At 49.5% G+C, this 25,819-nt stretch overlaps 9 protein-coding genes across 9 annotated transcripts; 2 read left to right on the top strand and 7 right to left on the bottom strand.

Annotated features, from left to right (window-relative positions):
- Window positions 1–2,794: 2,794 nt before the first annotated feature.
- Window positions 2,795–3,559, bottom strand: M431DRAFT_90908 (hypothetical protein; the record flags this gene model as incomplete). The annotated part of the gene is made up of 1 exon (XM_024924198.1): window positions 2,795–3,559. The coding sequence occupies one exon, from the start codon at window positions 3,557–3,559 to the stop codon at window positions 2,795–2,797; it is 765 nt and encodes a 254-aa protein (XP_024772067.1).
- Window positions 3,560–7,129: 3,570 nt separating this feature from the next.
- M431DRAFT_497684 (hypothetical protein) lies at window positions 7,130–7,477 on the bottom strand (the record flags this gene model as incomplete). Its single annotated transcript, XM_024917625.1, has 1 exon — window positions 7,130–7,477. The coding sequence occupies one exon, from the start codon at window positions 7,475–7,477 to the stop codon at window positions 7,130–7,132; it is 348 nt and encodes a 115-aa protein (XP_024772066.1).
- A 4,651-nt stretch (window positions 7,478–12,128) lies between these two features.
- M431DRAFT_497683 (hypothetical protein) lies at window positions 12,129–12,674 on the bottom strand (the record flags this gene model as incomplete). The annotated part of the gene is made up of 2 exons (XM_024917624.1): window positions 12,129–12,209; window positions 12,408–12,674. The coding sequence occupies 2 exons, from the start codon at window positions 12,672–12,674 to the stop codon at window positions 12,129–12,131; spliced, it is 348 nt and encodes a 115-aa protein (XP_024772065.1).
- A 1,087-nt stretch (window positions 12,675–13,761) lies between these two features.
- Window positions 13,762–16,073, bottom strand: M431DRAFT_90891 (hypothetical protein; the record flags this gene model as incomplete). Its single annotated transcript, XM_024924196.1, has 2 exons — window positions 13,762–14,898; window positions 14,970–16,073. The coding sequence occupies 2 exons, from the start codon at window positions 16,071–16,073 to the stop codon at window positions 13,762–13,764; spliced, it is 2,241 nt and encodes a 746-aa protein (XP_024772064.1).
- A 204-nt stretch (window positions 16,074–16,277) lies between these two features.
- M431DRAFT_216762 (hypothetical protein) lies at window positions 16,278–16,906 on the bottom strand. Its single transcript, XM_024913519.1, has 2 exons — window positions 16,541–16,906; window positions 16,278–16,381 (listed from the first exon to the last, which is right to left on the bottom strand). The coding sequence occupies exon 1, from the start codon at window positions 16,834–16,836 to the stop codon at window positions 16,642–16,644; it is 195 nt and encodes a 64-aa protein (XP_024772063.1). The 5' UTR covers window positions 16,837–16,906; the 3' UTR covers window positions 16,278–16,381; window positions 16,541–16,641.
- A 143-nt stretch (window positions 16,907–17,049) lies between these two features.
- On the top strand, window positions 17,050–17,978 carry M431DRAFT_510548 (hypothetical protein). The gene is made up of 5 exons (XM_024919500.1): window positions 17,050–17,202; window positions 17,257–17,283; window positions 17,339–17,368; window positions 17,423–17,513; window positions 17,578–17,978. Exons 1-5 carry the CDS (start codon window positions 17,142–17,144, stop codon window positions 17,702–17,704), a joined length of 336 nt encoding a protein of 111 aa, XP_024772062.1. The 5' UTR covers window positions 17,050–17,141; the 3' UTR covers window positions 17,705–17,978.
- Window positions 17,979–19,872: 1,894 nt separating this feature from the next.
- On the top strand, window positions 19,873–22,037 carry M431DRAFT_539081 (multicopper oxidase; the record flags this gene model as incomplete). Its single annotated transcript, XM_024921045.1, has 3 exons — window positions 19,873–19,955; window positions 20,017–21,354; window positions 21,420–22,037. The coding sequence occupies 3 exons, from the start codon at window positions 19,873–19,875 to the stop codon at window positions 21,766–21,768; spliced, it is 1,770 nt and encodes a 589-aa protein (XP_024772061.1). The 3' UTR covers window positions 21,769–22,037.
- Window positions 22,038–23,655, bottom strand: M431DRAFT_216723 (hypothetical protein). Its single transcript, XM_024913518.1, has 3 exons — window positions 23,331–23,655; window positions 22,404–23,278; window positions 22,038–22,345 (listed from the first exon to the last, which is right to left on the bottom strand). The coding sequence occupies exons 1-3, from the start codon at window positions 23,482–23,484 to the stop codon at window positions 22,298–22,300; spliced, it is 1,077 nt and encodes a 358-aa protein (XP_024772060.1). The 5' UTR covers window positions 23,485–23,655; the 3' UTR covers window positions 22,038–22,297.
- Window positions 23,656–23,864: 209 nt separating this feature from the next.
- On the bottom strand, window positions 23,865–25,406 carry M431DRAFT_148437 (hypothetical protein). Its single transcript, XM_024912778.1, has 4 exons — window positions 25,125–25,406; window positions 24,624–24,653; window positions 24,246–24,505; window positions 23,865–24,186 (listed from the first exon to the last, which is right to left on the bottom strand). The coding sequence occupies exons 1-4, from the start codon at window positions 25,144–25,146 to the stop codon at window positions 24,079–24,081; spliced, it is 420 nt and encodes a 139-aa protein (XP_024772059.1). The 5' UTR covers window positions 25,147–25,406; the 3' UTR covers window positions 23,865–24,078.
- Window positions 25,407–25,819: the final 413 nt, after the last annotated feature.

The raw sequence follows: 25,819 nt of genomic DNA, 5'->3' as shown, positions 1-25,819 counted from the left end.
GGAGGTGGGATTAGCTTCAGCTAAGGCCAGTCATCGTACGAGTAATAAAGTTGTGATATGGTAGACTGTTGTCCACTCTGTACTTTTGATTGCTCTATCTACCGCTACACGATCTATCTACCGCTACTCGATCTATTTACCACTACTTGATCTACCTATCGCTACTTGATCTATCTACCACTACTTGCTCTACCTACACCTACATGATCTACTATCGCTATAAGCTCTCAATAGGAATATTCTTACATGGGGATCATGGCTGACACTCTTACCATATGCAACCATTTACACTCAAACCTAAAAAAGGGAGTCGATACGAAGCACAAGGCCCACAATGGTCTCGTTCAGCCCTACCCTTCTTCCCTCTCCTCTGTCGCGGCCGTAGTCTATTTCTCGACTAACATCACCTAGGTTAGCTTCACAACGGCATCATTCACCGCTTCGTGTCCCATTCCCTAACACTAACATTAGCAGCACAAAGTTGTGATCCTCCTTTTAAAGTACCCTTCACCTCATTCCAACGCGTCTCACCCAATCCTGATCCGTGTTCGGCTCGAAGTATTACGGAGCCATTACCATCCCACTGGAATCCTGCGAAAACGCTCTGACACTCCCCCAACACGTGGATCTGACAGGGACCGGCCCCTGTCAATCCCCGAAAGCGCGGGAGCTCCTTCAGGGTTCCTGGGTCTTACATCATGCTCACCGTCCTTTTGAGGGCGGATCCGGCGAGTAAAAAAGAAAAGGTGAAAGAAATAAGGGCTGTGCTCAGTAGCTCGGACACTGCCGTCTCAAATCTCGTAGCTCCATGTTGTTTGGGTCCCCCGACCCAAAGCGAAAAAGGAAAAAAAGGATCTAAGGGAAAAATTAGCTGTGTGGCCCGTGATAGTCTTCGGGTCTAGCTGTAGAACTAACAGCCAGACTACTGGGACTTCTCAGCTGAGGACATCGCGGGCACTAGAAAATTTTCTTCTATACCGCCTCTTTTTTTGCTTTTTTTTTCTGGCGAGGTCTAATTGCTTGGGCTATTAGCTTCTATGCGATTGGGCTACTGACATCTGGTGATTCCCAATTGGGCAACAAGGGAGAAGAAGCAAAAGAAAAAAAGATCTAGATTCAGCTGCGTCCTAACAGACACGCCTCACCTGTGATGTAACGCCAGCGTGGCATTCAACAAAATTACAGCAAATTTACAGTGGTACAGCCTGTCTGTGTGCCCCCTGGAAAGGAAGCAAAAGGATGGAAGGCTCCCCCAGTCCCTTCATTTCACGTCTTACATGCGCATCTACAAGTACACATTTTTGACCCGTGAGAAGGTTAGTAAGCTTTGATCAGGAATCAAAACCCAGTTACGGTAGTTACTGGGCCGGCTGGCTGGCTGCCTCAGCCTTATCAGAGACTGACCGGGGGTGAAATCTCGTAATGTAATCGAGCAACTCCATAAGATTAATCTCAAAAAGTTACGTACGTGCTTTTGTCTTTCTCCGGAGATGCTGGTCACACGGCAGCTTTTGTTGAGCCGCGTTTCGAAAAAGGGCAGCAAGGAAGGCTAAAAGCGTATTTCGCAGAGCCGAATACGCCAAAAACTCAACGATAAACGAGAGGCGTATGAATTTTTGCTAGAACGAGGTTAAATCGAAGCGACGTGGTACAGAAGAACAATTGCCACTCTTGCTGCAAGTCATCTTTCTAAATATGCTTCTACTTTATGCCGTAGAAGTTTACTTGCAGCTTTTAGTGTTTCTATTCCAACCACTCGTAAGCCATTCCATCGTCTTCTACATGCATCCTCTCCCCGTATTCCAATCGGAAAAAGACTTGTGCATGTTGTACATACGAAATGCTGCTACTGTAAGGCACCAGAAACGCATACAGCGCACCCCTGCTCTGGCTCTTGCTCCCTCCGTTATTAATAGCAGCACCGCATCCACTCGGTTTTGGCCCGACGGCGCTGCCGAGGCCCTTTTTTTTTTTTTTTTTTTTCCAGGTCACGATGCCCGGCAAAGAAAAAAAAAAAATTAGACGAGAAAAAAAACAGAAGGCTGCTGAAAAAAAACAGAGCTAGCCAGCACAGGGGTTTTGGGTGCCCAGCAAGTCGCGTGGCTCGGCATCTCGTACGGCACGCCATTGCCCGTGCAAGTGGAGAGGAATGACGACGCCCAGGTTTTTTTGCGCTTCGGCTGTGAAAAGTGGTTGCCGACCTACCGAGTAGCCATGGCAGATAAAGAGTAAAAAAGGTTTATACGTGTACGGAGTAGTCACTGCAAACTTGAGGAACAAGGATGGAACGTCATGGTTGTTTGTGCTCTGTATTGATAATCTTGGAGCAACGTGTTTGGGGCGTTGTGCCCATGTGGGTAAGCTATATGCTAGAGTAGATAGATGCAAAATAAACAAAAAGGAAAATAGTCAATGATAGACGTATTGTAGTGTGGTAGTCTTGGGTCCACCCCCCTCGGGTATCCAATGCGAATCGATGTCCTTTCCAGCCGTCGCTTCGTCCCTAATTCCCAAAATCAAAGAAAAATGCAGTGTTGCAAGCGTCGCTTCTTTTTTGTGACTGGCCATAATCCGAGGCCGTCGCCAAGTGCCCAATGAATTCTTCCCATATAAACCTGAAAACAAAAAGAAAAAAAAGACAAATAAGTAGACTCCAATGTCTTGCGTGTAGCGTGCATATGTTGATGATTAATCTCGCCAGAAAAAAAGTTAAAGCGCTGATAATGATAAAAATATGTGCAATGAAGAGAATATACTGGTTGATAGGAGATGGTGTGTTGATGTGTGATCAGGTTTAATATGTGTCCACTTCGTCACGATTGAAGACGATGCCTCTTCGCTTCCAGCCCCCGCGCTTGACGTAGTCTTCAAAGCTGTCAACAGTCTTGAAGGTAGGCCTCTTGGGGGCGGTGGTGATAGAGGTAATGGTGCTAGGCGTGGACTCGCCTGCGGCTTCAGCTTCTTCAGCATCAGCCATGGTGTTTGATGAGACGGGCTCAGACATGCTCGTCACGGGAGTCATGTCATCTAGTGAGTCGACGCTCTCAATGGTAGATTCCGACCAGCGAGATCGAGGTAGAGAAGGTCGCTTGTTGATGTACTGGAAGAAGTAGTCTCGGGGCTCATCCCCACTCTCATAGTCGTGATGGTTCACAGGGCTGGCATGAGGCAGCTCCATGGTGAACTGAGGCAGCTCCTCATCCTCGCCGTCAAAATCTCTCTCTGACGCCTCCATATCACTGCTCTCGGCATCCTCGCTGTCATAAAACGCTGGCGCTGACTCGTAGTGTTGCTGGTTGGTCATGATATATGGCCGGTCATGTAGCCGTTTGGGAGGTTGAGAGGCTGAGTGAATAGAGAAGCCATCGAAGCTGGAAGCAGTGCCGACGCTGGTAGCCAGGCTAGGAGTCATGGCGCGGATGGTTGATGTTGATGAATCGGATGAAAATGATCGGTCGGAAGTAGAAGCAAGTGAGCAGCCGGAGAATGAGACCTTGCGGATGTGCAGCTCTCGAGGCTTCGACCCTCTTCGCTGGCCCAGACCACTGAAGATGGGCATGATGGCGATGGTGGTTGTAGAGATGTTTAGTGTGTGGGTGTGGATATGTTGTGAGTGTAAGTGTGAGTGGGTGTAAGTCGTTTGAGGTATGGATGAGAAAATAGTTGATCGCTGCGTGAAGGCGATGGTGTTGATAATATATATTAATGATAAAACGCAAACTCAATCGATATGCAAGCTAAGGCGGCTCGATCGGCCCAATTAAGTGCAGAGGGAGGGTGAGGAGAAGGTGTATGATGTAGTCGTGCGTGTGATGTCGTAGTAGCTGGCACACAAATGCAGGAGGTGGCGAAACAGACGATCAGATCAGAGGTGGTTGATTCGTCCAAGATGCAAATCCAAAACTCGGTCGATCTGGTACCTTTTGAAAGCTCAGAGAGCTGGATTTGAGGGGTAGAGATGGATGAGGCCGTGATGCAGGAACTTCCGGAGTGCCGAGAGGAGATGGCTCGGTCCATATATGTGCAATTCGTCCATGATGCGGAGGTGTGGGAGGTGAGGGCGTGTACGAGCACCCAGGTCTTAGTTTAGTCCTTGGTGGGCGTGTGAATTGCAGGGCTAGTATAAGTCCTGGAGCATGGGTGTCGGATGGAGCCTGGACCGGGCGGTGGCTTTGGCCGGCTCTCGTCTCGTACCTGCGAATGCTCGACTTGTCTTGCATCGGTCCTGCTGAGCAGCTCGCCCAGGGCTTGAGGGCGTCCTGCTAGGCCTTACGGCAGCTTGGGTTTCTCCACGTTGACGCCTTCGACTGTCGTGATGACTCCAACTAAGACCCGTCCCCTCCGTGAACTCTGGTGCCCGCGGCTGTAACTCTGTGCTTCATGAATCAGTGCTCGGAACGCCAAGGAGGATTGGCTTTGCCGACCTAAGCTTGGCATGTGCTGGTGGCTTGTCTTCTGTTGTGTTGTACCATGGGTAGATAAGGTAGAGTTCTACTCCAACAGCTTCTGGATTTCCCAAGAGCCCGGTGCGCAACAAGCAGCTACGCTCTCCGAAATGCTTGCGTGGGTGTGTGCGTCAAGTCTGCTTCAGCGTGATTGGGGCGATCTAAACCAAACGAAACAAGTTGCCCTGCGCCAGAATCCTGGCCCTTCATTGAGCCAACTGACCCGGCGTCGTCCTGGCCAAGCCAACCACGGCCACACCTCGTAATCATGGGCTGACGAACCCCGGTCGTCCAGCTGCTAGGAATTCAGACCAGACCAGGGGGTCCCCCGGTGGCTTCACACTGCCAAAACTTTGCGCTGAGCTACTGTAAAGTACTTGCATGCCGTGTGGGCGACGTCATGCCGACAGGTTCCCATGTCCTTTGCTCTCCGACGCCCGCCATTGCCGTTTGACTCTTCTGGCCCTGGGGTTGATACCTGTAGCATCTGATACGGAATCCTCGCAGTCAGCGCAATCACAGCTACCTGGCAGGCAGTAATTACAGTAACAGCAGGGCCACGGCGTCCTTCAGCGCGCGCTGGTTTGCAAGAAAGCCCGCAGAATGCCTCGATGCGACGACGACGTCGGCAGTGATAGCTCGACGCAAGGGAGGAGATGCATGCAGGTACCTGGAGCTCTGGAGAGCGGTACCTATCAATGTCTTGGCAAGGCTCTGTGTGAAGCCACAGTCGTACTAATTGCATCGTCAAAGTCAAAAACTTGTTAGTGGGTGTCTCGTTTGCCCGCGCCCTGGCTCGATCGCTCAGGAACCGTGTGGATCGAAGGCACTATGTGATGAGAATTGCTTTTGGCGGTGATAGTTTTGCGGTCAGCTGCGTGGTGGATGAGTGACGGGCCACGCTAATGTCGTTAGCCATGATTCCATCGTGGCGATCGAGAAGCGATGGTGTTTTCTTTGGCTGAAGTCGTATTTACCCGCTCCACGCCTACGAAGAGGTACTTCTGATATCACTATGACTAAGGTGCTCTGTACTGTAGCCTGGAGCAGGCAGGAACCGATCACCTCCTCTGACTCTCTTGCCGCGAGTTGCCTCCCACTAGCGGCAGGTAGTGCTCTGTACCCATTTAGCACATGGATACGCTAATGCGTGAGGTTTCAAGATAGCACGATACGTGTATGTACGGAGAAGCGGAGCAAGTCTTCCTCCTCCCTGATATGAACCTGGAAGTGACTCTGCCTGTTGCAAATACGGAGCTCCAAAAAGTAACTTCTCTGAGACAATCACCGATCACCATGTTCACAGCTTCGCACAGCTTCTCACAGCTTCTTACAGCGTCGATATTACCAGCTGCCACAGCTTCATGCAACTTCATACAGCTTCATATGCACATGCCTGTCCAAAGCGCGAATACATACCGCATTCATCGCTATCGAAATCAATGATCCATTCGTAGCCCTCAGGCTAGTGGGTCGAGGGCAGCTCAGCCTTCTCTGCCCCCCGTCGCATCCATCACGGCCACGCTGATCGGGGCCCTCCGAGGCTGAGAATCCAGACCGATCGATCATGAGCCGAAGCAACGTGCTTGGCAGCCGACGCGGCAGGAGATCTGCTGCTTGCAGCCACGAAGTATGCAAGGTCCAATCAAAGATGCAACTAGCTTCCTATTTGCCAAGTTGCTTTTTGCTCCTCATCTCCCCCTCAACGCCATCATGTCTTTCTTCGCAAGCGAGCAAAAAGAACGGCGGTCCCGCATCGAATTAGCCAGATCGCTTAGATAATGGCGTCCAGCAGGACATGGGTATCGGCATGTGTGGCTTGCACCACGGCGATCGCTCATTCGCCATGCTTGCCTTCCCCTCAACGCCTCTCAGGAACCATGGCTGCGCTGTCAAAAGTCAAATTAAGCAGGGAATTACTTTGCGATTCAGAATCTTATCACTGAGGGGTTGATTGTCGGCCGAAGTATCTGCGAATACTGAGGATGAAGTCTCACAGCGGCGTTGCACCACCGCAATATTCCCCTTGGACCGTGAAGCCTGTCACAACCCCACGTTTTTCACCTGTGTCCCAAGACCTCGGACAATTGGCCAATGAGCTTGCGTCGATGGGCAATCTGCGAGGACGAAAAAGAAACAACAAGTGCAGGGGGCATATCTTGGGATCAAGCTGCAATCTCTGCTGAATACCACTTTGTAGGCACGCGCACTTTCCTTTTTGTTGCCTCTTGCAGCGAGACCTGCAGCATTGACAGGTCAGCCGTACCAGCATCTTGCAGCCGCAATCTCATTAAATTAGAGTCGTGACAGGGTGTCCAGCGGTGGGAAATGGTGTTGGCAGCCCAACGAAGCACACCGCATGGTAGATCAATCTTGGTATCGGATCAGGCTCGAATCAAATGGCCTACGTGTCTGATCCTTCGCCGACTGATAGAAGCCCGATAGCCAGAGATCGCCAGTCCGAGACATGACTTATCGCAAGCTACCGTCCGCGCCGGGCCTTTGAAGTGCGACAACTCTCAGTGAATTCACCGCTTTTACGAAAGAGCACTTTTCTTTTTTTTCAAGCCTACAGAGGATCTGAATCATTTTGACGTCTTCGACTGCACTGTGATTTGCGCTACGACGCGGTGAGCATCATAATGTTCGGCGACCAATGCATGCACGTCCTCATTCATGACCTATTAGTCTAAATGCTCAGCCGCATTAGACATGCATATACACAACAACAATAACTCAAGAGGCAACGACACCGCGCACCAGGTGGTCGGCGCCAGAGCAACCAACACCAGCGTCTTTGTTTCTTTCTTTTTATTGAAATTTGCACGACGCAACACGCACGATGCGGCCCCCAACACCAGTGCGTTGAGATTGCGCTTCAATATTACTTCAGCCGCCCCGCCGACTTGCCCAATGTAGCTCGTCCAAACCCATCTTGGTGGTTGCGTCCCTAGATGCATGTGTGTGATCACAAGGCCACTGGCTGCAGGTACGGCGCAAGCTAGAGCTGCACGCAAGAAACACGCATGCATAGCCGATTGCCGTCGCACTGCAAGCCGCAGAGTGGTTGTGCCGCATGACAGAGCCGTGTCATTTTTGAGTGCTTGACAGATTCAGGGGTCCAGGCTCTAACATGACAACCAGTCTGCCATTGTCAAACATACGGATGCGGCCACCAGTTTGAGTACGGAGCAATATGTGCGCCCTACATTTGCTAACATCGCCGACCTATGTCGGCATCATGAAGATCAATAGCCTATGCCTGCCGTAAAGCTCGTCTCTAACTGAATGCGGCCACGCCCAATTGATTCATCACCTACCTAAGTGTGACTTGCAGTGGCTATCACCGTGGTACAAGGAACTCGCACTCCTCAGGCTCTGCAAGCCTTCGGCGACATCACCAACTCGGGCCAGCCATCCTTTGGTATCAGTCGGTTCTCCTCGCATGGAAGCGGTGTAGCAAAACCGACAGCCTGGTCCCCAGGTCTGCGACGCGCAGAATTCCAAGTCCACGGGACCGCGAGAATACTACCCACGTCGCTACCACGTTGTCGGACCCTTACATCCTCATCACTTGATCATTTGGTCATTTGCTCGTCTTTTGCTCCCTGCTCCGTGCCCAAGCCCCTTGGTCTTTGCGACCCTTGCATCTCTCATAAAAAAAAATATCACGGCTCAAATTTTGGCTCGTTGAGGTGTGTCCCTTGCTCGAGCCGTGTGTGCTGTTGGGCAGTACCAACTCCACGGTCCCGTTATCACACACCCATATTGCTTTTGGGAGCAACACAGACTAATCACGACAAATACCACGGCTCTGGATGCACTAGCATTCTTCTCCCTGCGTTACACGATCATATCCTTCCCGTCGCTTCCACGGCCATGGTAAGCAAATCTGCGCAATTTGTCAGTTGCCAACTCCGTAACACACAGTCTAGCGGCGGCACCAGCCCTGCCGCTCTTCTCCTTCGCTTCTTACTGCTTACGAAGTAGATGAGCGATCCCGCCATGTACGGAGTATCCTGTCAGAGGGCCACAAGGCTCAAACACTCCGCCCTTTGGTGATGATCAGACGAAAATGCCAGTCTGATAAAGGAGCGCCTCGATGAGCCGCTGCTCCCGCGGCGCGCAACTCTCGTCCCACCCGGCTGTCGCGGTGCTCCACAGGCTGTGAGACTGGCTGCCCAAAATTCTCCCGATGCCGAATGGGCGCCCGCAAGGCGTGCCGCAATCGTCCCGCTGGAAGCTAGTGTTGTTTGTGCTATGTTTGTCCACTAGCCTCAAGCCGAGACGACTAGCGGGCTGCCACTGATTACTGATGAGTTCTGACAGATGAAGGGGCAAAAGAGGACTTTTCGTGATATCGGCAAATTGAAGTTGAAATTACAAACAGGTTCATGTTGATAGTAGGAGAGGAAATCATTGATTGACTCTGATGGACCTTGTATGCGCTGTTCAACCCATTAATCTCCAGTCATCTTTTAATGTTTGTCCGATTAGTACAACTAATGTTAATCATGAAACAAACACCGAATAAGATATCATAGTGCTATATCAAACTGTTTTACTGGAATATTAATCAGCATGAACACTTCCGTGTCTCCATCAAAATCACCATAGCATCACCAAATATATTGAAACATAAAGAGCAATGATAGAGACTAACCTAGAGACGACAATACATCTTCCGTATCAACCACGGCCCACGGCTTACACAGTCTGCCACGTAATGGCTCTCGGCAACCAGGTATCCGGCCTTTTCATGTTAATTAGCCCAAGATGACATGAGCATGCTCCCCTCACGGAAGACCAAGCGAGCGATTACAGTACAGGGCTTCTCCGCAGTGGGACATGGTTGCCGGTATTGCAACTGCGCCTTGTGGTTAGATTAGTTCTGACAGGGCTAATTTTAAAGGATGTCAAAATGTGAAGTGCGAGTACGTGTAGAGCTAGCCGTTGGGATTTCGGGCTCATACTGAGTCAGTAGGAGGATCTACGGCTAAGTTGTCTCGAGACGGGTAGTGGATGTAGTGACGGGTGACGGGCTTACCCTGCAACTGGAGATGACATGGAGGTTGTCAGTTTCTTTGCCGGCCCTGGACTAGTGGTGAATTCAATTCCAAAATTTTGTGGTTCTTGTGTGGGAGAGATGATGTTGATAAGGCTCGGGGCTCATGGGGCAGTCGGGAGGGGGATGATCTTGGTGTATGGGGTGTTGTGCTATTCTGTTCTTGTGTTAGGGCTTTGGTGATGGATTATGAGGCGTTGAGGGGATGGGTTTTGGAGGAGTGTGACTTGAAATGGATTATGAAGCAGGTGTTGATTTGGTTTGGGGGCTATTGAGTAGAGATTTCATATGAAATCATTTACGAGTAGGTATTTGTATTAGCGGAGCTACCTCATATTGTTTCTTTATTACTATCCGTACGTACTAGAGTCTATTTCTCCCACTATCGCTTCATTATTCGAGCGGTAGGATCATACCAATTCTTTATTTTACCCAGAGGTAATCTGTAATGTAAGAGACATCTGGATATTTTGTGTATGCACGTATCGTTGTTTGTCCTGAAATGGTGTGCCCGAAGCGGTGTGTTTTGCAGGAGCCGCCTCTTCACAACATTTTTAACCTCACTCGAGGTCTTAGGAGATTATTGGAACTCATTGGTCCCATCCCCATCAAGATGGCAGATTTTTCTCGTCAAATTAGGGACCTCACCTTGTTCTGAAGTTCAGCCGCACTGATAGAGTTTCACAGCATTTTTAACCTCACCCAAGGCCTTAGGAGCTCATTGGGATCTGATTGGATTTGCTCACAGCATTTTGGATCTGACCAATAGTTTCGGGCGGGTCTTTGGCTAATGCGTCGAGTCTTTTCACAGCATTTTTAACCTCACCCGAGGCCTTGAGAGTTTATTGGCACCCATCCAATCCTCCACCACTTCCATCATACAAACTTCCCCAGCCAGACAAAAGCCACACATCACGTATGTGCCAGCCTCACGCAACACCCAATAATTCGCCGCAACAAGGAGTCTATTGACACACATCCATCCAAACTCTCCCCTCCGAGCACCCACTAACAAAAAAAGGTTGGGCATCGTATTACAGGCACAGGTACAGGCATAGGCACAAACAGGTTCCCGACAGCTTGGGGGCTCGCGTGGCCATCTCTCCGACAAGGGCCGTCATCTCGCCCTATCCGCTTACCTCGGACCAGGGTGGATTTACTCTGTACGAGGTACAATTCGAACCTGTCATTTATCCTCATGACTCTTCTTTTCTGCCTTCCTTTATGTATCTAGGCTGGTTTACTCCGTAGAACAAGAGGCGTATCAATCTCTGGAAGCGTCCAAACATCCAAGCATTTGTCAGACAAACACCACCCCAGTCTTCCCCAATCTCTCACCCGCCCCCAAGTGGAAATAAAGGCCATAAAGAACATCGAGATGGCCCAAGGAACCTCCTTGTAAAAGTCCCCTCTTGATCGCTACCCCCCCCCCCCCCCCCAAGAAAAGAGAGAGGCACCCGCACATTCCCGCATCCCTGGCGGCACGGCACGTTCCCCCTGCTCCTTTTTTGCTTGTCAGCAACAGCTCCCGAGGGCTTGGGCCTCGTCCTTTACTCTCATGGGGTTAGTACGGAGCAAACTTGTCAAAGCCGCGCCCGCAAGCTAAGAGTAGCGAGTATCTTTCAATCCTGACAGGAGACGTGTCACGCTATAAGACAAAATTTGGGATAAAAAAAGAAGTCGTAACACAAGAGTTGAAATATTGACACCCTGGCTAGTACATCGGATTTTCCAAATTCCAGTATTCATACCTCCGTACACGCCCCCCCTCCTCCTTGTAAATAGCCCTCAGCCCAGTCCCGTGGATGTGATGGAAAACAAGATACCGGTAACTCGTAGTGTCCAGGGCCTCGGGATCCCCCCCTTGCAGGAGCAGGAACAGCGCCCTATTGGGCTTACATCTCCATGGACGGGGTTTTCTTTTTCTCAGTTGACAGCACCCGATGCTATCCAGCCACTGTGCATGCAGGGCGTACAAAGATATTACTTCATCCCACGCTGCAGGCCCCGTGAGTGATGATACCGACACCACGGTTCATGTGATGGTTGTCTCTGCTGTGGACATTTGGATTTGCGCTCTGCCCCTGCCGTTGGTCTGAGTCACTATGAGTCCAGAGCCGTAGTCTGCTTGAATCGAAAAGACGAGGTGCTAGGACTATTAGTGCCTAGTAGTCGGCGACCGTTGGACTAAGCTGGTCCATCTGAGTCTCGGTTTAAGGCATTCCGTGTTGATAAGAAAGACTATTGCTTTCGTTCATTAATACTAATGGTAATAGTGTCGAGAAATAGTGGCGTAAGTGAGTAGAGTAGGGCTGAGTGCTGAGGCGACGTGAGAAAAATAAAGGAAGAGATAAAGATAACGCCAAGAGAAGAGGCTTTTCAGCTGAACCCGGCTCCAGGCCCTTGGTATCCAATCAATCGACGATGACGCTCCCACCATTATATTGCTTGTTTGTTTTCGTCTATTTTTTCTTCTTCTCTTTTCTTCATATTCTCGTTTGTGGTAGTAATTTCTTTTTTTTCGTGTTGCCGTCGGCAATAGCGTTGCACGGCATGTTTCCCTCGCATCTCATGTCTCGCCTTGGAAATATCACGCAATTGGGCCTGTGTCTCGGCTCTTACAGGATTCCGTCGCTCTCTCCGGGCAGCCTCTTGACGCGCTGCTGCTCCCAATTGTCTAGATCCCGCCCAGCAAGTCTCTGCAAGCCTCCTGTGTTAGCCTCGAATTCGAATCATTCCTCTTTCTGCTGCCCCTGCATATCCCACAAACTACTCCTTGCATGTACGGGTAGAGAAAGAAAAAAAAAAAAAAAAAAAAAAACCCCTTGCATGTACGGGTAGAGAATCCCACAACTACTTCATGCATGTGCGGGTAGAGAAAGAAAAGGAAAACTCACGTAGTATTCCTCCTTCATGTCCACCTTCCGTCCCGCCCTCCTTACATTCAGCTCCTCGTCCTTGGTCAGCTGCCGCACTTTGCGATCGTGCTTCTCATATCGAATCGCCGTCGCGGGCGTGAGGACAAACGAGCCAGCCACAATGACGGCGATAAAGGGCAGACCAAAGGTGAGGAACGGATGTTTGCCTATGAGAGAGCGATACTTCATGCCGATCTTGCCCGCGTCGGCCGACGAGCGGAATGTCTTGTTCTGAAACGTCGGCATCGTGATTGTGATTGTGATTGTAATGAAACCGGTCTCAACGGCTGGTCACACTGGACGTCTCTTTCTCGATTCTGGGTCTCGACTCTGCGTCTCGTATGCGAGGATGAAGCAGCAGCACAGGGTGTCTGTCTGTGCCCGTGAATTGGCGCGTTGCGTTGCTGCGCGTGTCGTCAATGTAGAAAGGGAAAATGATATCACAGGCTTCGATCCATCGCATGATTGTGGCTGATCGGACCGAAGCTTTTCCCAGCGTCCCGGATTTTGGTGGGGCCGTATCCCGTCGGATATACAAGAAGCCAGAGCCAATTGCTTGAGCTTCTGCAATCAATCTCAAAGACAAACTTCACATCACAGTAAAAGAGAAGAACGCATCTCCAGTAATAATAATCAGAGTATTATTTAAAAAAAACCCTCAAACTTACTTACATAAAAGTGCCGTATCATCTGAATCGTTCCATCGTAAGGCATGTCTGCTGTATGTGTTGTACATACAAGGTGCAAGGTCAACGTTAAAGTCTGTTATTATGCCCCCAATTTAACCGCATACTATGCAACCCTTATCTGCTAAAAAGAAAAATAATAAAAAAGAAGAAAGAACGCATCGCATCCCTCTTTGGTCGAGAAGTTGACCAACTCGCTTTCTCTCATTCCTCATCGATCCTGACTCTGAAACGTATTCCTGTCCCTTCAAGAAAACACAAATCTCCAAAAGGCCATGTGCTTCACAAGGCCTATTCTCCTCTTGACAAAAAAAAAGAAATCTTCACGTTGGAAGGAAGGTAAGGTGGAGGACAAAAAAGGAAATCAAGCTGTGTCGTTGGTACAAAAGCAAAAAAGCTTAGCCCTAGTATACCTACAAAAGGGGTGGAATAAAATAAAGAAGAAAGAAAAAGTTCAGTTCTTTTCGAGTGTGCTGTGCTGCTCATGATTGCCTCCATTTTTCTCGTCATCATTGGATATTGATGAAATGTTGATAACCGTGTGCTATGCCGTGCTGCTCAAAGACAAGCATTGTGGAATACAATAAGAAAGCTCGCATCGTAATAGTATAAATGCAATGCAGAAAACGCCTAAAGACACTTGACATTTATCGTTCAACAGCCTGGGACGGGGATGACTGCCATCCATTCATGTATGCCATCAACCCCATGCCAAGCAGCACCACGCCAATCATGGAGGCGTAGGGGATGCCAGCTCGCAGGTGCTGGCTGTTTAGAGGGCCTCCTCTAGGTGAGGTTTGAGGAGTAATCGTATTGGCCCTCGATAGATTTGGGATATCTGTCGAATCCTGGCTGGAGTTCGTCAGAGATCTTTCCTGCTTAAGTGCCAGTTTGGCAACTTCAGAAGTGGCAGATGCAACGGCATCCTTTGCTTCTCCGTCTCGCTCACTGCGGAGTGTTCTTGAACGAGATCGTCGTCGTTCCTCGGCCGCAACCCGCTTGGCCTCCTCCTCCCGAAGCTGGATAACCATTTCTTCAAGAGTCTTCCTGCCGGAATCCCGCTCTGCTTCGGCAGCCTCGCATCGGTTCCTCCACTGCTCCATCTGGGTTCGCAGCTCCCGCATCTGCTCATCCATGGTGTCGATGCGAGATTGTAGTGCTGCCGCTGTCTCCTGGGCAATCTTGTCGGCCTGTGATGTCTCTTCCGACTCCGCCAACACCGTCGTCTCATCTGCATCATTCACATCCCGTGTTGATTCCTGAGTTTCACCCGGCTCTTCGTGGGATTCAACACCGTTGACCTGGGTATTGTTGGCTGACTCTTCTAGTCGCCGAGCCAGCTCCTCTGCCAACTCGCGCGCCTCCCGCTCCTTCTGAAGCATCAATTCTAGCTCGCGCATACGCGCCGTCTGGGTATCAATATCTCGCTTCGCATTATTGAGTGCTTCAGTGAGCTGAATGATTTGGCTCAGGTTTTCCTGGCGGATCGGAGATGAGTTTGCCGAGTCCGACTTTGGTCTCTCCAAGGAGCCTCGTTTGAGAGAGGGCACGTCTGGCTTTTCAGGAAGAGGCTGCTGGGGTGGAGGTGCAGGAGGGTCTGAGAAGCGCGCTTTCGGATCTGATCTAAAAGACAGACTATTACCGTTGATCATAGTCTGGGGTTTTTGTTCGGGGGCTTCGGATTTTTCGACGTCCTTGAGGTCATCTTTCGATAACAGGGTGTTGATGAACTGGTTAGTGCGATTTAAATCTTGAGCCTGGAGTTTGGCGCTCCTCATTTCATTCTGGTGACAATATTAGCGGGAGGAAAGACAATAAGAAAAGGGGCCCTAAAAGGGTTTTGTGTGGTGCTTACAGAAAGACGCTTCAGAATCTGATCCGTAGCGATGGGTGTTAGGAAAAAAGGACGTTGCTGCGCCATTCCATTCATATGGCCATTCATGGTACCGCCATTAACAAGCATACGACCGTTGTTGCCCATGGACATATTACTTCCAGCGCGGCCTCGCATCTGCATGGCCCCTGCGGGAATCATCATCGCATTGTTGGCGGGGTCCAGGTCTCCAAAGTTCATATCCAAAACGTTATTCGACGTATTCAAAAACCCGGCGTGCTCGATTTTCGCGGCAACCTTGTGGTGAACGACGGTCTTTTGGTCTTCACTGACAATGTCAATACCGAGCTCCAGGTGATCGGCAGTCTGAAGTTCGTGGGGCTCAGATTCCCGATTCTCCTGAGACAACCGGGTGCCGTTGACAAATGTGCCGTTTGATGATTTTACATCTCGAATGTAGATTTTGCCGTTTCGTTCGGCAAAGATTTCAGCATGCTGCCGCGATAGCACTTTACTATCGAAGAAGCCATTCGTGGCAGTTGGCACCGTCTTTTGGTTCGTCTGCCGTCCGATTCGTATGGAATCAGGAGCAAATGGTACTGCGATCGTCTTGCGCTCAAAGGTGCCGTTCAAAGACAGTAGATAGAGCATAGGCTGACCGGGGGGAAACTGCTGCTCGTTAGGCCCCATGGGTCGCATCATTCCCTGGGGCCCCATTTGAGGCTGTCCCGGTCCGCCTTGTTGCATGGCGCCGTGGGGCGGCACCATGCCGTTAGGTCTTCCTTGAGGAAGCCTCGAAAAGTCGGGCTGCACGTTTTCTTTACCAGTCGGCCAAGGGTTCTTTGGTTGAGGCCTCTTTCTGTTTGCGCTGCCATTCGACCACTGACTTAGATCCGAAGCTGATGACAGCGAAGTTGCATTGGAGTGGGAGCCATTCGTCGCAACAGTCGTATTGGAGGCGTTTGAGGCGATGGAAGAGGATGAGCTGCTTCGCGAGAGACTACTCTTGCGGGTCATGAACATGCCTCTGACATCCTCTGAATTCATCTGGTTGTTGCCATTAATAGTGCCCCATGGCGGCCGGGAGATCTGTGGAAACGTTGGAGGATTTGCGACGGCAGTCATGAGTAAGGCTTAGGAAGGCACGTTGGGTATGGGGCTGTGAATAACGCAGGTTTGCCGTCGCTCCACGTAGGTCGTTTTCTGTCGATACGCGTTGAGTAAACCGTTGGGCTTTTTTGGGAATCGCCAACCACCGACCGGCGCCGCTGAGACAAGGGCAACAAAAAAAAAGAAAAAGAAAACAAAGACACGCGTGCCGCAGATTGAACTAAAACGGATATTTTGTCGATGCGGCTCCGAAGTCAAACGGCTCTATCGCTTGCGATCGGCGGGAGAGAGACGCAGAAACAGTCGAAGTCGTTGTCAGCGTGCTGTCATGGAAAAATCGTCAGCATGTTGTTGATGTGGCTCCTTTGTCGAGCACCAATTGGGGGTTGGCATGGCACGACCAAGCGAGGCCTGGGGGCAGATGGACGATCGCCCCTGGCCCCTGGACCGGCCCTGTGCGCTGCATCAAATGTGAAACATACTGTGAAATGATAGAAGCTCGCAATCCTGGGCGATTCCACACGTCGCTGACGAGCCTGGTGAAGCTCGGGCTGATGTTGCTTGGGGGATCTTGTCGCTCTTCCTAGCCCGCTAAGCGCTGGGCTAGGCGTGTCGAAAGCTGGGGGGCCAAATGATACAGTGCACGGTTCTGTCTCAGTGTCTGCTCGCCCAGCTCCCACAACTCGGCCTCGAGGCAGGCTTTGTCATTATTCGCGAGGGTTTTTCTAGACTCGGATCGGGCAGTCCCAGGCGATTGCTCTCCATCCCAGATGGCCATATGGGGCCTTGAATCGGCTCATGACCTCGATTCACGTGATGCATCATCACAGTATTGCGTTTGCTGGCACTTGGATATCCACACTGTGGGGGCCGCTAGCTGTGATTAGGATGCGCCGCATCAACCTTTTGCCGTTCCCGCGGTGGGCGCAGCGTGGCCAATCATATCGCAAGCAGCTTCTTTGGATTGAAGCATTCAATCTTCTTGGATACCCGGTACCGTTCGAGGCACTTAGACTTTGGGAAGAGAAACGGCAAATCCAACTTCACAGCTTCTGCGCATTGCGTTGATCCCGGCTGCTCACGATGCCTCCTGTCGCGCCGATTCATCATGGTGGCCAGCAGGCCCCGTCCACGTTCGACAAACGTACGGCATCGTATCATTATGAGGGGCTGCAATTTCGCTAACTATATCGAACAGTCAAGATGGGCGCAATGATGGGCGGATGTAAGGGCTTTGAGAATAGCTTCGTTTCGGATCGGGTAAACTGACGACTTTCTAGCTGTCGGAGTGATTATGGGATTCATCTTTGGTAAGGCATTGGATGGAGAGTCTGCTGGAACATTTGGAGCTGACACCTTGATAGGCACTGTTAACATTTTCCGTTATGGTGCCGGATCGCAAGGCATTATGCGCACTCTGGGCCAGTACATGGGTGCATCTGGCGCAACCTTTGGGTTTGTCTACACCTATGTTCTCTTTACCTGAATATTAGATGTGATACTGACAATGGTATCGCAGATTCTTCATGGGAGTCGGCAGTGTCATCCGATCAGATGCAGACCCCAAGCTACAGGAGCTGTATATGCGAGCGCAGCGACGGCCGATAGTATTAAGAGCGAATTCGGCTTGGAGACGGGACGAATAAAGATACTCAACGAACGAATGGACGAACGACGCCGAGCGGCCAACAACTGGCCGCACTGTGCGTATCCTGGTGGCCCGAATGACTGCCCTGTAAAATAAGAAGAAACCAAACGACGTTTACGATCGAAATCCGATGCGATTCATATCAATGTAAAATCATCTATGTTTGTGAAGGCTATTTGGGACTGAGCTCTGTGCACAGTAGTGGAATATCTACCCTCTTGCTAGCAAGTAGTACCTTATGCAAAAGCACGAAAATACTTTTGTCTCCGGATAAGCCGACCTATTTGGTCCTTACCTGAGATCCTCGCTTTTATTTTGCTTTTCACCATCTCTCTCTGCATTAGCGCAGAGCTTGATCTCAGTCCAGTTAGTGACTGATGTTTTTCGATAGCTTCAGCTGCTAATCGTTACTGATGTGGCGAGTCTCATCTGGTGGTATCTTGCTCAGCTTGTCAATTGTTCTTTGCAACACTTGCGGCTCTTGCACTCCCACGATGGATTATCATGTGATTTATATCAGCTACTGCTGCATCATCTGCATCGGAAGATATTCCCAGTTGAGCTTGTACAACAAACCACAAAGGATTCGCTATTCAGGGGGATGTATTACGATTATCAAATCAGCTACTTCTTCGAGAAAGAGAGGCCCTACCCCTCAGCTGCAGGTCTTCTGAACTGTAGCCACAGCTCTTCACATGACAAGTCGTATAATCTCTTATTCCTCCATTTCGACTCTTGATACTCGATACAAAGTGACCACCTGACTGAGGGTTGCGATTCAGATGGAGGCAACGGGGCCCATTCAGCTCATCTCGACCCTATATTTGCCGATTAACAGGAGTGAAATCAGACAATATTTCGGAATGATATTTTTAGCTTTGCTCATGCTATCGGAAGAAATATCCGCCTTGTGTAACGATTCACTTCAAATATCCCTGCTTAAGCCAAACGGCGTAACCACTTGCATGAAATTACCGCCATTGTGGACATGCAAATTATGGCGGCAAAACACCTCTCGTATCCTTTACTCAATATTACTTTATGTGAATCTATGACGATGAATGTAGCACCAATGAGACCAAGATTCTCGATAGTCTCAGCTCCCGGATGTCTTGATGACTTTGGGTCCACTATTATACCACTACAGTGTTGTCCATCTTGGCAAAGTAGGATAATATAACTGAATGCCTAGCTCCTCATCGATATTCCTTCGTCTGCCTCGTGTTAGGTGTAACCTTGTGATAAACCCATGGCCACTTTATCGGTCTGCTGACTATAAATGCAGGGTTGATATTTCAAATGCTCGGAGCAGCGAGGAGAGTGCCGAGAGACGGCCTGAGGCATCATATAATGCATAAAGAGGATATTTCATAAGGCAGTCGGTGGTTGTCTGAAATGAGGTCTTTGGTTACAGATAGTCTATGTTACACCCATTTTCTCAAATCGTCGCAAGGGACACAATTTCAAGTGGATTGCACGAGATATCTCCTGCATATATCTAGCGTCGGATAGTAACATTATTCCACCTGAATTTTCATTGGGCACTTATAGTGTAACGTTCCTTGATGAATTGGACACTCGAAACAGATCAGCTGTTAAATATTCAGCAACAATTGGATGCTCTGTTGACGCTATATGGCTTGGCCTATACCCTTTAATCTTCCTTTTCAGGTATACGAGAAGCTAGAATGCTGTGTCATGAAAATCCTCCGACATGGTTGGGCTGAATGACTTCACCAATAGCGACTATTGGCGTTGTCTTTTCGCCAAGAGACCAAGAAGAGGATGTGATATGGGTGTTTGAAGTGATTGACTCTTGGTAGGCAATAGTACCGTTCAGCCGCATTTGTTTTATGCAACAGGGGTAGAGGGAATTTTTGATGATGGCGGTTCGGAATTATCTTACCTACATATATTGGACCACATCCCGTTTAGGATTCAGTGGGCTACGGTAAGCTATTGTCAATCCTTCAGAGGTGAAGTCCGAACAGTGAGTCAACGAAATCAACGAAATCGCCGAAATTACCGCTGAAGATGTAAATACACATGCGTATATAAAGAGAATATAAAGAGAAGAAGAGAGAATTTAGTTGTGTGGGCATGATCTCTTCTGATATACGAAAATCACCTCCAGCTTGACTATCTTCGGATCATCATTCAACCATCATGGGGATTTCTCTCAGCCGTCGAGGAATGGAAGCACGTGCCTCTTTGGCCACAAGCAGACTCTCCCAGAAACAAACTAATGGGTATGTATTGATGTTGTCCTACCTGCTTGCTCAGAAGAAACTATTTATAACATCTCTTCAGCCTATCTGTTCTTGGAGCCTTGGCTGCCCCAATGCTCCCTGCTTTCCTTACGAATAATCCAACGCCCAACGGATATCCATGGAGCACTCTTGATAACACCACCAATTACTATGATACAAGTCCTAATACAGGTGTCATACGATACTATAACTTTACAGTTAGCCGTGGTGTCATTGCTCCGGATGGATATCAGCTCAATGTCCTATTGATCAATGAAGCTTTCCCCGGCCCATTGATCGAGGCAAACTGGGGCGACACCATTCAAGTAACTCTAAACAACAACATCACCGGCCCGGAAGAAGGCACGGCGCTCCACTGGCACGGATTCCTTCAAAAGGGGACTCCTTGGGAAGACGGCGTGCCTTCTGTGACGCAGTGCCCCGTGCCTCCGGGGAAGAGCTTCACATATCAGTTTGCGGCTTCTCTGTATGGCAGTTCTTGGTACCACTCGCATTACTCCTCGCAGTATGCTGGTGGTCTTTTAGGCCCTATTGTGATCCACGGACCGAAATCGCAAGATTACGATATTGATATTGGTCCCGTGATGTTGTCTGACTGGTATCATGAACAATACTTTGATCTGGTTGAGAAGACTATGAGTCCTGTGCAGGCGTTGACTAGGTTCAACTCTGACAATAATTTGATCAATGGCAAAGGAGACTTCGACTGCTCCCAGGTTACAGATGGTACGCCATGTACCAACAACGCCGGTATTTCGAAATTCAAGTTTGAACGTGGAAAGACTCATCTCCTTCGACTTATGAACACCGGGGCGGAAGGCCTTCAGCGCTTCTCTATTGATGGGCATAATATGACAGTTATTGCCAACGACTTTGTGGATATCCAGCCCTACGTGACAAAAGTCGTTACACTTGGTATTGGTCAGCGAAGTGATGTCCTTGTCAAAGCAGACGGTGATCTGGACGCCTACTGGATGCGCAGCAACATCAGCGCATGCTCTAATGCCAACCAACCATATGCCTTGGCAGCCATCTACTACGATGATGCAGATACCGAGACAGACCCCGAGTCCACACCTTGGGATGTTCCTGATCCGCTAACTTGTGTGAATGATGACTTCTCGGTCACAGAGCCTGTCATGGAGCTTGCCCTTCCGGAACCAGATCTGGAGCTCGACATGGAGCTGACGATCTTCCAAAACGCGTCTGGTAATACTTTATGGGCACTAGACGGCGTTACATTCAGGGGCAATTACAACAGTCCGACCTTGTTGCTGAGCAATCTGGGTAACTACAGTTTTGAACCCGAATGGTCCGTGAGAAACGTGAGCACGGCAAAGAGTGTCAGAGTGAACCTCTTCAATAATTCCCCCGCTCCGTAAGTTCATCTCCAACAATCTTCTAAACCAGGTGATCCTTGAGCTAACAATCTGATCTTCAAAGACATCCTATGCATCTTCACGGCTTCAACATGTATCTCCTGCACGAAGGTCCCGGCCAGTGGGACAACAAAACAATCATCAGGCCATCCAACCCACAGCGCCGCGATGTCTTTCTGATTCGTAGGGGCGGACACGTCGTGTTCCAATTTGACGCGGCGAGCAATCCGGGCGTGTGGCCGTTTCACTGCCATATTGCCTGGCATGCCACGGCTGGGCTGTTTACGCATTTCCTTGCAGATCCGGAGGCAGTGAGGGGATTGAAGATTCCGAATGTAGTGGCGGAGACGTGTAGACAGTGGGGGACTTGGACGGATACGAATATTCCTGAGCAGATTGATAGTGGGCTGTGAGTATATACATATGTAGGGACTGTATTTCTGGAGTCTGGCAATGTCTTTGTAAGATATCGAGGAGGCTATTTCAACATATAGGCCTAGTTGTACTGTGAATTAAATGAAACTCCACTTGTGTCGGCCATTTATTAGAAAGGACCATGAGCGTTGATGGCAGATGATGTATTGCTTCTGCCTTCTGTTCCAAGGAAATATCGTCTATCTTGAGCTTATATAACAAACATATAAGTAGCAAAATCTGAAACCCAGCCGTCCTGCCAAATGAGTAAGTAGGGAATCGGCATCGTATGTATCTAAAAGGAAATGTACGGAAACTAATCATGCAATCTATCAAGTCATAACATAGATTCTTGAAGTCAATTTCGCTGGGGCTTCTCTTCACCCTCTTTCTTTGTTGGCTCTTCGTCTTTGCTCTCTGCCGTCGTAGCATCTTGTGCTTTTCGCTCAGTACTCTCCTGGACTTTTGGTGGTGCTGTAATTGAGCCGGGTTCGTCCGCCGGTTTAGAATCAGCCTCTGAGCGTTCCTCTACTTTCTTTTCTTGCTCTGCGTTGACATTCTCTGTCTTGACAGCTTCTTTAACGTCTGCGTCACCCTTGGTAGTCTGGGTATCACTTGGCGCATCATCGCCTACCTTCTGGCTCTTCTCTTCATCTGCATCCTTCTTCTCTTCCTTCTTCTCTTCCTCTTCCTCAAGCTTGAGGACAGTCTCAATCTCTCCAGTCAACTTCTGCAGCTCATCTTCAATCTCTTCGTCACGAACAGTCTGGCTGCGTAGTTGTTTCTCCGCGTCCTCATTTCCAACAATATTTCTCCACGTGTCATCCAGCTCGTCTGTCCAGCCCAGCAACTCGGCTAATTTTCGAATGCCATCATCACATGCTCCCAGTTCTAGTACATCATCAAGTCGTGATCCTAATGAACCAACCTTCTCCATATTGAAGAGCACACGCGGTATCCCTTTTCTCGCCATCTCGGGAAGGCTTGCGAATGGATATACCGTCAGACTTGTTCCAATAATAAGAACAAGATCCGCCATGGCAGTGTTGTGTGACTTCTCTGAAAAGTCTCTTGGGAGGGCTTCGCCGAAAAATGTAATGTCTGGCTTTACCAGTCCCTTGCACTCATTGCATTTAGGAACGTCGCCTCGAGTAACATGCGCTCTCATCTCAGCATCGGGGAATTCGACTCTGCACTCAATGCAGCGCTGTGTCGCAAAACTGCCATGGGCTTCGACAATCTTATCCGCAGGAACGCCAGCCGCCCGTTCGAGACAGTCAATATTTTGGGTAAAGAGCATTTGAAGGAGGCCCTTTTCGGCAAGAAGCGCAATGAAGGCATGAGAGATGGTCGGATGGAATTTCCCGGGATACAATTCCTGGGCAAGCACATAGAAGGGCTCGGGGTGGTTGCGAAAGTAGGAGATGTCGAAGACGGCCTCTGCATACGGGAGCTTGAGGCGCGCCAAGTTGCTATACAGGCCCGTCTTTGGCGATCGGAAATCGGGAACTATGCAATTGTTAGTTGCATCAATATGGGGCAGACTCATGGGCCAACTTACTTCCAGCGGCAGTCGAGATGCCAGCGCCGGTCAAGACCACAATGCGCCGAGCATTGCCGCTCTTGATATAGTCAGCGACGGCTTCCAGGCTTCTCTCTTCGAGTGTAGCTGGAGGGCCAGCCGCAGAGGCCAGATGGGATTCTTCTTGTCCCATTTTGCGAGCGAGCCAGCGGGGGACGCGAGGGCCTGAGGGCTGATGGCGATTGCGGTGTTTCCGACCTATCTTGGCCGATTTTTGATTATTTTTTCAGTGAGTCTGTCGATGGTTAAAAAGAGCGGTGATGGATGGGCAGATTCATGCAGCTTCAAAGAATTTGGAGATGGGCAGATGGGCGCGAACCAATGGTGGGGCGCAGCATGTGAGAGGCGACAGGCAGGTACTTGCCTTGCAGGTACTGTGCTGCGCTGTGCTGTGCCTAATGTTACATCATTGAAACCCTTTGATGCCTTATCGATAAGATGAAGGAAGCTGGCGATCACCAGTTACCTAACTACAATACAGCATCAACAGCATCAGGTGAAAGACGAAAGAACCTTGAAAGTACATGTATTTAATAGATTCACGAGTATGCCTCCGAGGACGAATAGATTAAAGAAATATTGACGAAACCAACTCCCGGAAACAAAAGGCCCAAATCAGAATCTGACCTGTCTACCAACCCTCATCACCGTTTATAAAATAAAACGCCTAGCGATGCCCACCTTGACGCCCTCTCTCCGGATATCACATCACCATAACAAAATCCCATCATATGTGACGTTGCCTGGCCGCGGCAAACTGCTCTTCCTGCAACCGAGCGAGCTCTTCCATAGACATACCACTATTGGCAAATTTGTCTGCCTTCTTCTCTCGCCCCTGTTGACACATGTTAGCGCTGCAGACTGAGGACGTGGCGGCGGGAGACATGCGCGAACCTTTTGAACTTCCTTGTGTTCTGCTGCGGCTTCTAGAACAGCAGGCACGTAATCCGAAAAGCCAAGGCGTTCTAGTGCCTTTGTAATGTGATCACACGCAATCGTCTTCTTGGCCTCCTTCTCCGAGATTTCATTGGCTTCTGAAGAAATGAGGGTGATGAATTCGACGCAGCATTCTATGAGCAGGTCACGGGCCTCTTTTGCGAAAGAGACACCCGTCTGCGGCGGCAATATTTCGCTTACAATCTTCTGAACGGTGGCTAATACATTGTAAGCTTCAAAATCTGCAATGTGATGATGTGATGTGTATGTATCACATAACCGCCAGGGGTGGCACTGAAATATGATGTTTCACTGCGAGGCGGGGGGTAAACATACCTTTGGGCAGTGACAAGTCATCGTTGCTTCCTGTAAGAGAACATGTTAGCAATGTAATGTCGACAGCATGAATTATTAGTGTAGTGTGGTACTGTTGCCTGGAACCAAGTTGGTCCAGTCATTCTCATTATAGTAGTCCCACATTAGCGGGCTTGGTGGTGCGAACACACAGACTCTCGGGGGCGGATATGGAAGGACGCGGAGTCAAATAAGTGCTGAGAAGAAATCAAGAGCGCAAGTAGAAGATGGAATCCGCTACCATTATAAGTTCACCAAAGAAACATCTAACGGTGATGCGCGGGCACGGATGGCAAGTTTGTGTGAGAATGCCATGACTTCATGATACAAACAATGAAACCGAAAGCTCGGCCCTACTGGTCCCTCGCCACGGCGACAACAACGGAAGCAGTGACGCATGACCATGGTTCTTTTGAAGAACGGAAAGAAGAATACTTGAAAAAAATGAAAGAAATCAACGCGCTGCATAGAAGCTCAACGTACCTCCAAACTCATGGTCCGACATATTGAAAGAGATGCCTCGTAAACCAGACTGTGGCTTAGACGCGATACTGCCTGAGACTGAGAGCGGCGGAGAGTGAACAAAGTTGCGCAAACAGAGGCAGGCACGGAAGATGTGGACAAAGGCGGCAGAGACGGAATATAGATAAAGAATAAGAGTAAGAGTCAGAGGGCGCAGGATTTGTTCAACACAATCAGGGCTGGATTTGTGAGGCTTCTGAGGGCAATATGCAGCCTGAGCCGGCTTTTAGGGAGTGATGAATGATGGACTTGAATATCTCCCGGCCAAACGGTTTGTTAGTGGGGCAGCTGCTGCTGTTATACTCGAGCGCTGCTGGAGCACGGGTACATGGCCAAAGTAGCCGGTACCTGGACGCGCCCAGCATGTGTGCTGCTACTGGCGCGCGCTGGTTGGAAATAGCAGTGCAGCCCACTGAGACTCTGTCGCTGACTGGCTTACAGAGGGGCTTTGTTCACGTGCCACAGCATTTCACCAAGTATGGAGTACAAGTGGATCTTTTTAGCGCGAACCAGCTTTGGAAAAAAAAAATGTTTATTAGCTCGAGCTTCGGTTCAGAAACTTTTTCCTTCTTCCACCATTCTACCACATTGCAAAAGAGAGCAAAAAACAGCTCTGCATCAGCTCAAAAAGAGCCCAGAGCTTGCATCTCCTCGTC

The sequence above is a fragment of the Trichoderma harzianum genome, assembly GCF_003025095.1.
Source record: "Trichoderma harzianum CBS 226.95 unplaced genomic scaffold M431scaffold_10, whole genome shotgun sequence".
Lineage (NCBI taxonomy): Eukaryota > Fungi > Ascomycota > Sordariomycetes > Hypocreales > Hypocreaceae > Trichoderma > Trichoderma harzianum.
This window is presented reverse-complemented; position numbering and strand designations above follow the sequence as displayed.

Excerpts from the sequence above, each read along its gene's own strand:
- M431DRAFT_216762 (XM_024913519.1), bottom strand. The coding sequence starts at position 16,836 with ATGGCCATCTGGGATGGAGAGCAATCGCCTGGGACTGCCCGATCCGAG.
- M431DRAFT_510548 (XM_024919500.1), top strand. The coding sequence starts at position 17,142 with ATGCCTCCTGTCGCGCCGATTCATCATGGTGGCCAGCAGGCCCCGTCC. Across the intron at positions 17,284-17,338 it reads GGGCGCAATGATGGGCGGAT|CTGTCGGAGTGATTATGGGA; the intron begins GTAAGGGCTTTG and ends ACGACTTTCTAG. Across the intron at positions 17,369-17,422 it reads GATTATGGGATTCATCTTTG|GCACTGTTAACATTTTCCGT; the intron begins GTAAGGCATTGG and ends ACACCTTGATAG.
- M431DRAFT_216723 (XM_024913518.1), bottom strand. The coding sequence starts at position 23,484 with ATGGGACAAGAAGAATCCCATCTGGCCTCTGCGGCTGGCCCTCCAGCT. Across the intron at positions 23,279-23,330 it reads CATCTCGACTGCCGCTGGAA|TTCCCGATTTCCGATCGCCA; the intron begins GTAAGTTGGCCC and ends ACAATTGCATAG. Across the intron at positions 22,346-22,403 it reads ATGAAGAGAAGAGCCAGAAG|AAGCTGTCAAGACAGAGAAT; the intron begins GTAGGCGATGAT and ends CAGACGTTAAAG.
- M431DRAFT_148437 (XM_024912778.1), bottom strand. The coding sequence starts at position 25,146 with ATGTCGGACCATGAGTTTGGAG. Across the intron at positions 24,654-25,124 it reads GTCGGACCATGAGTTTGGAG|GAAGCAACGATGACTTGTCA; the intron begins GTACGTTGAGCT and ends GTTCTCTTACAG. Across the intron at positions 24,187-24,245 it reads AACACAAGGAAGTTCAAAAG|GGGCGAGAGAAGAAGGCAGA; the intron begins GTTCGCGCATGT and ends ATGTGTCAACAG.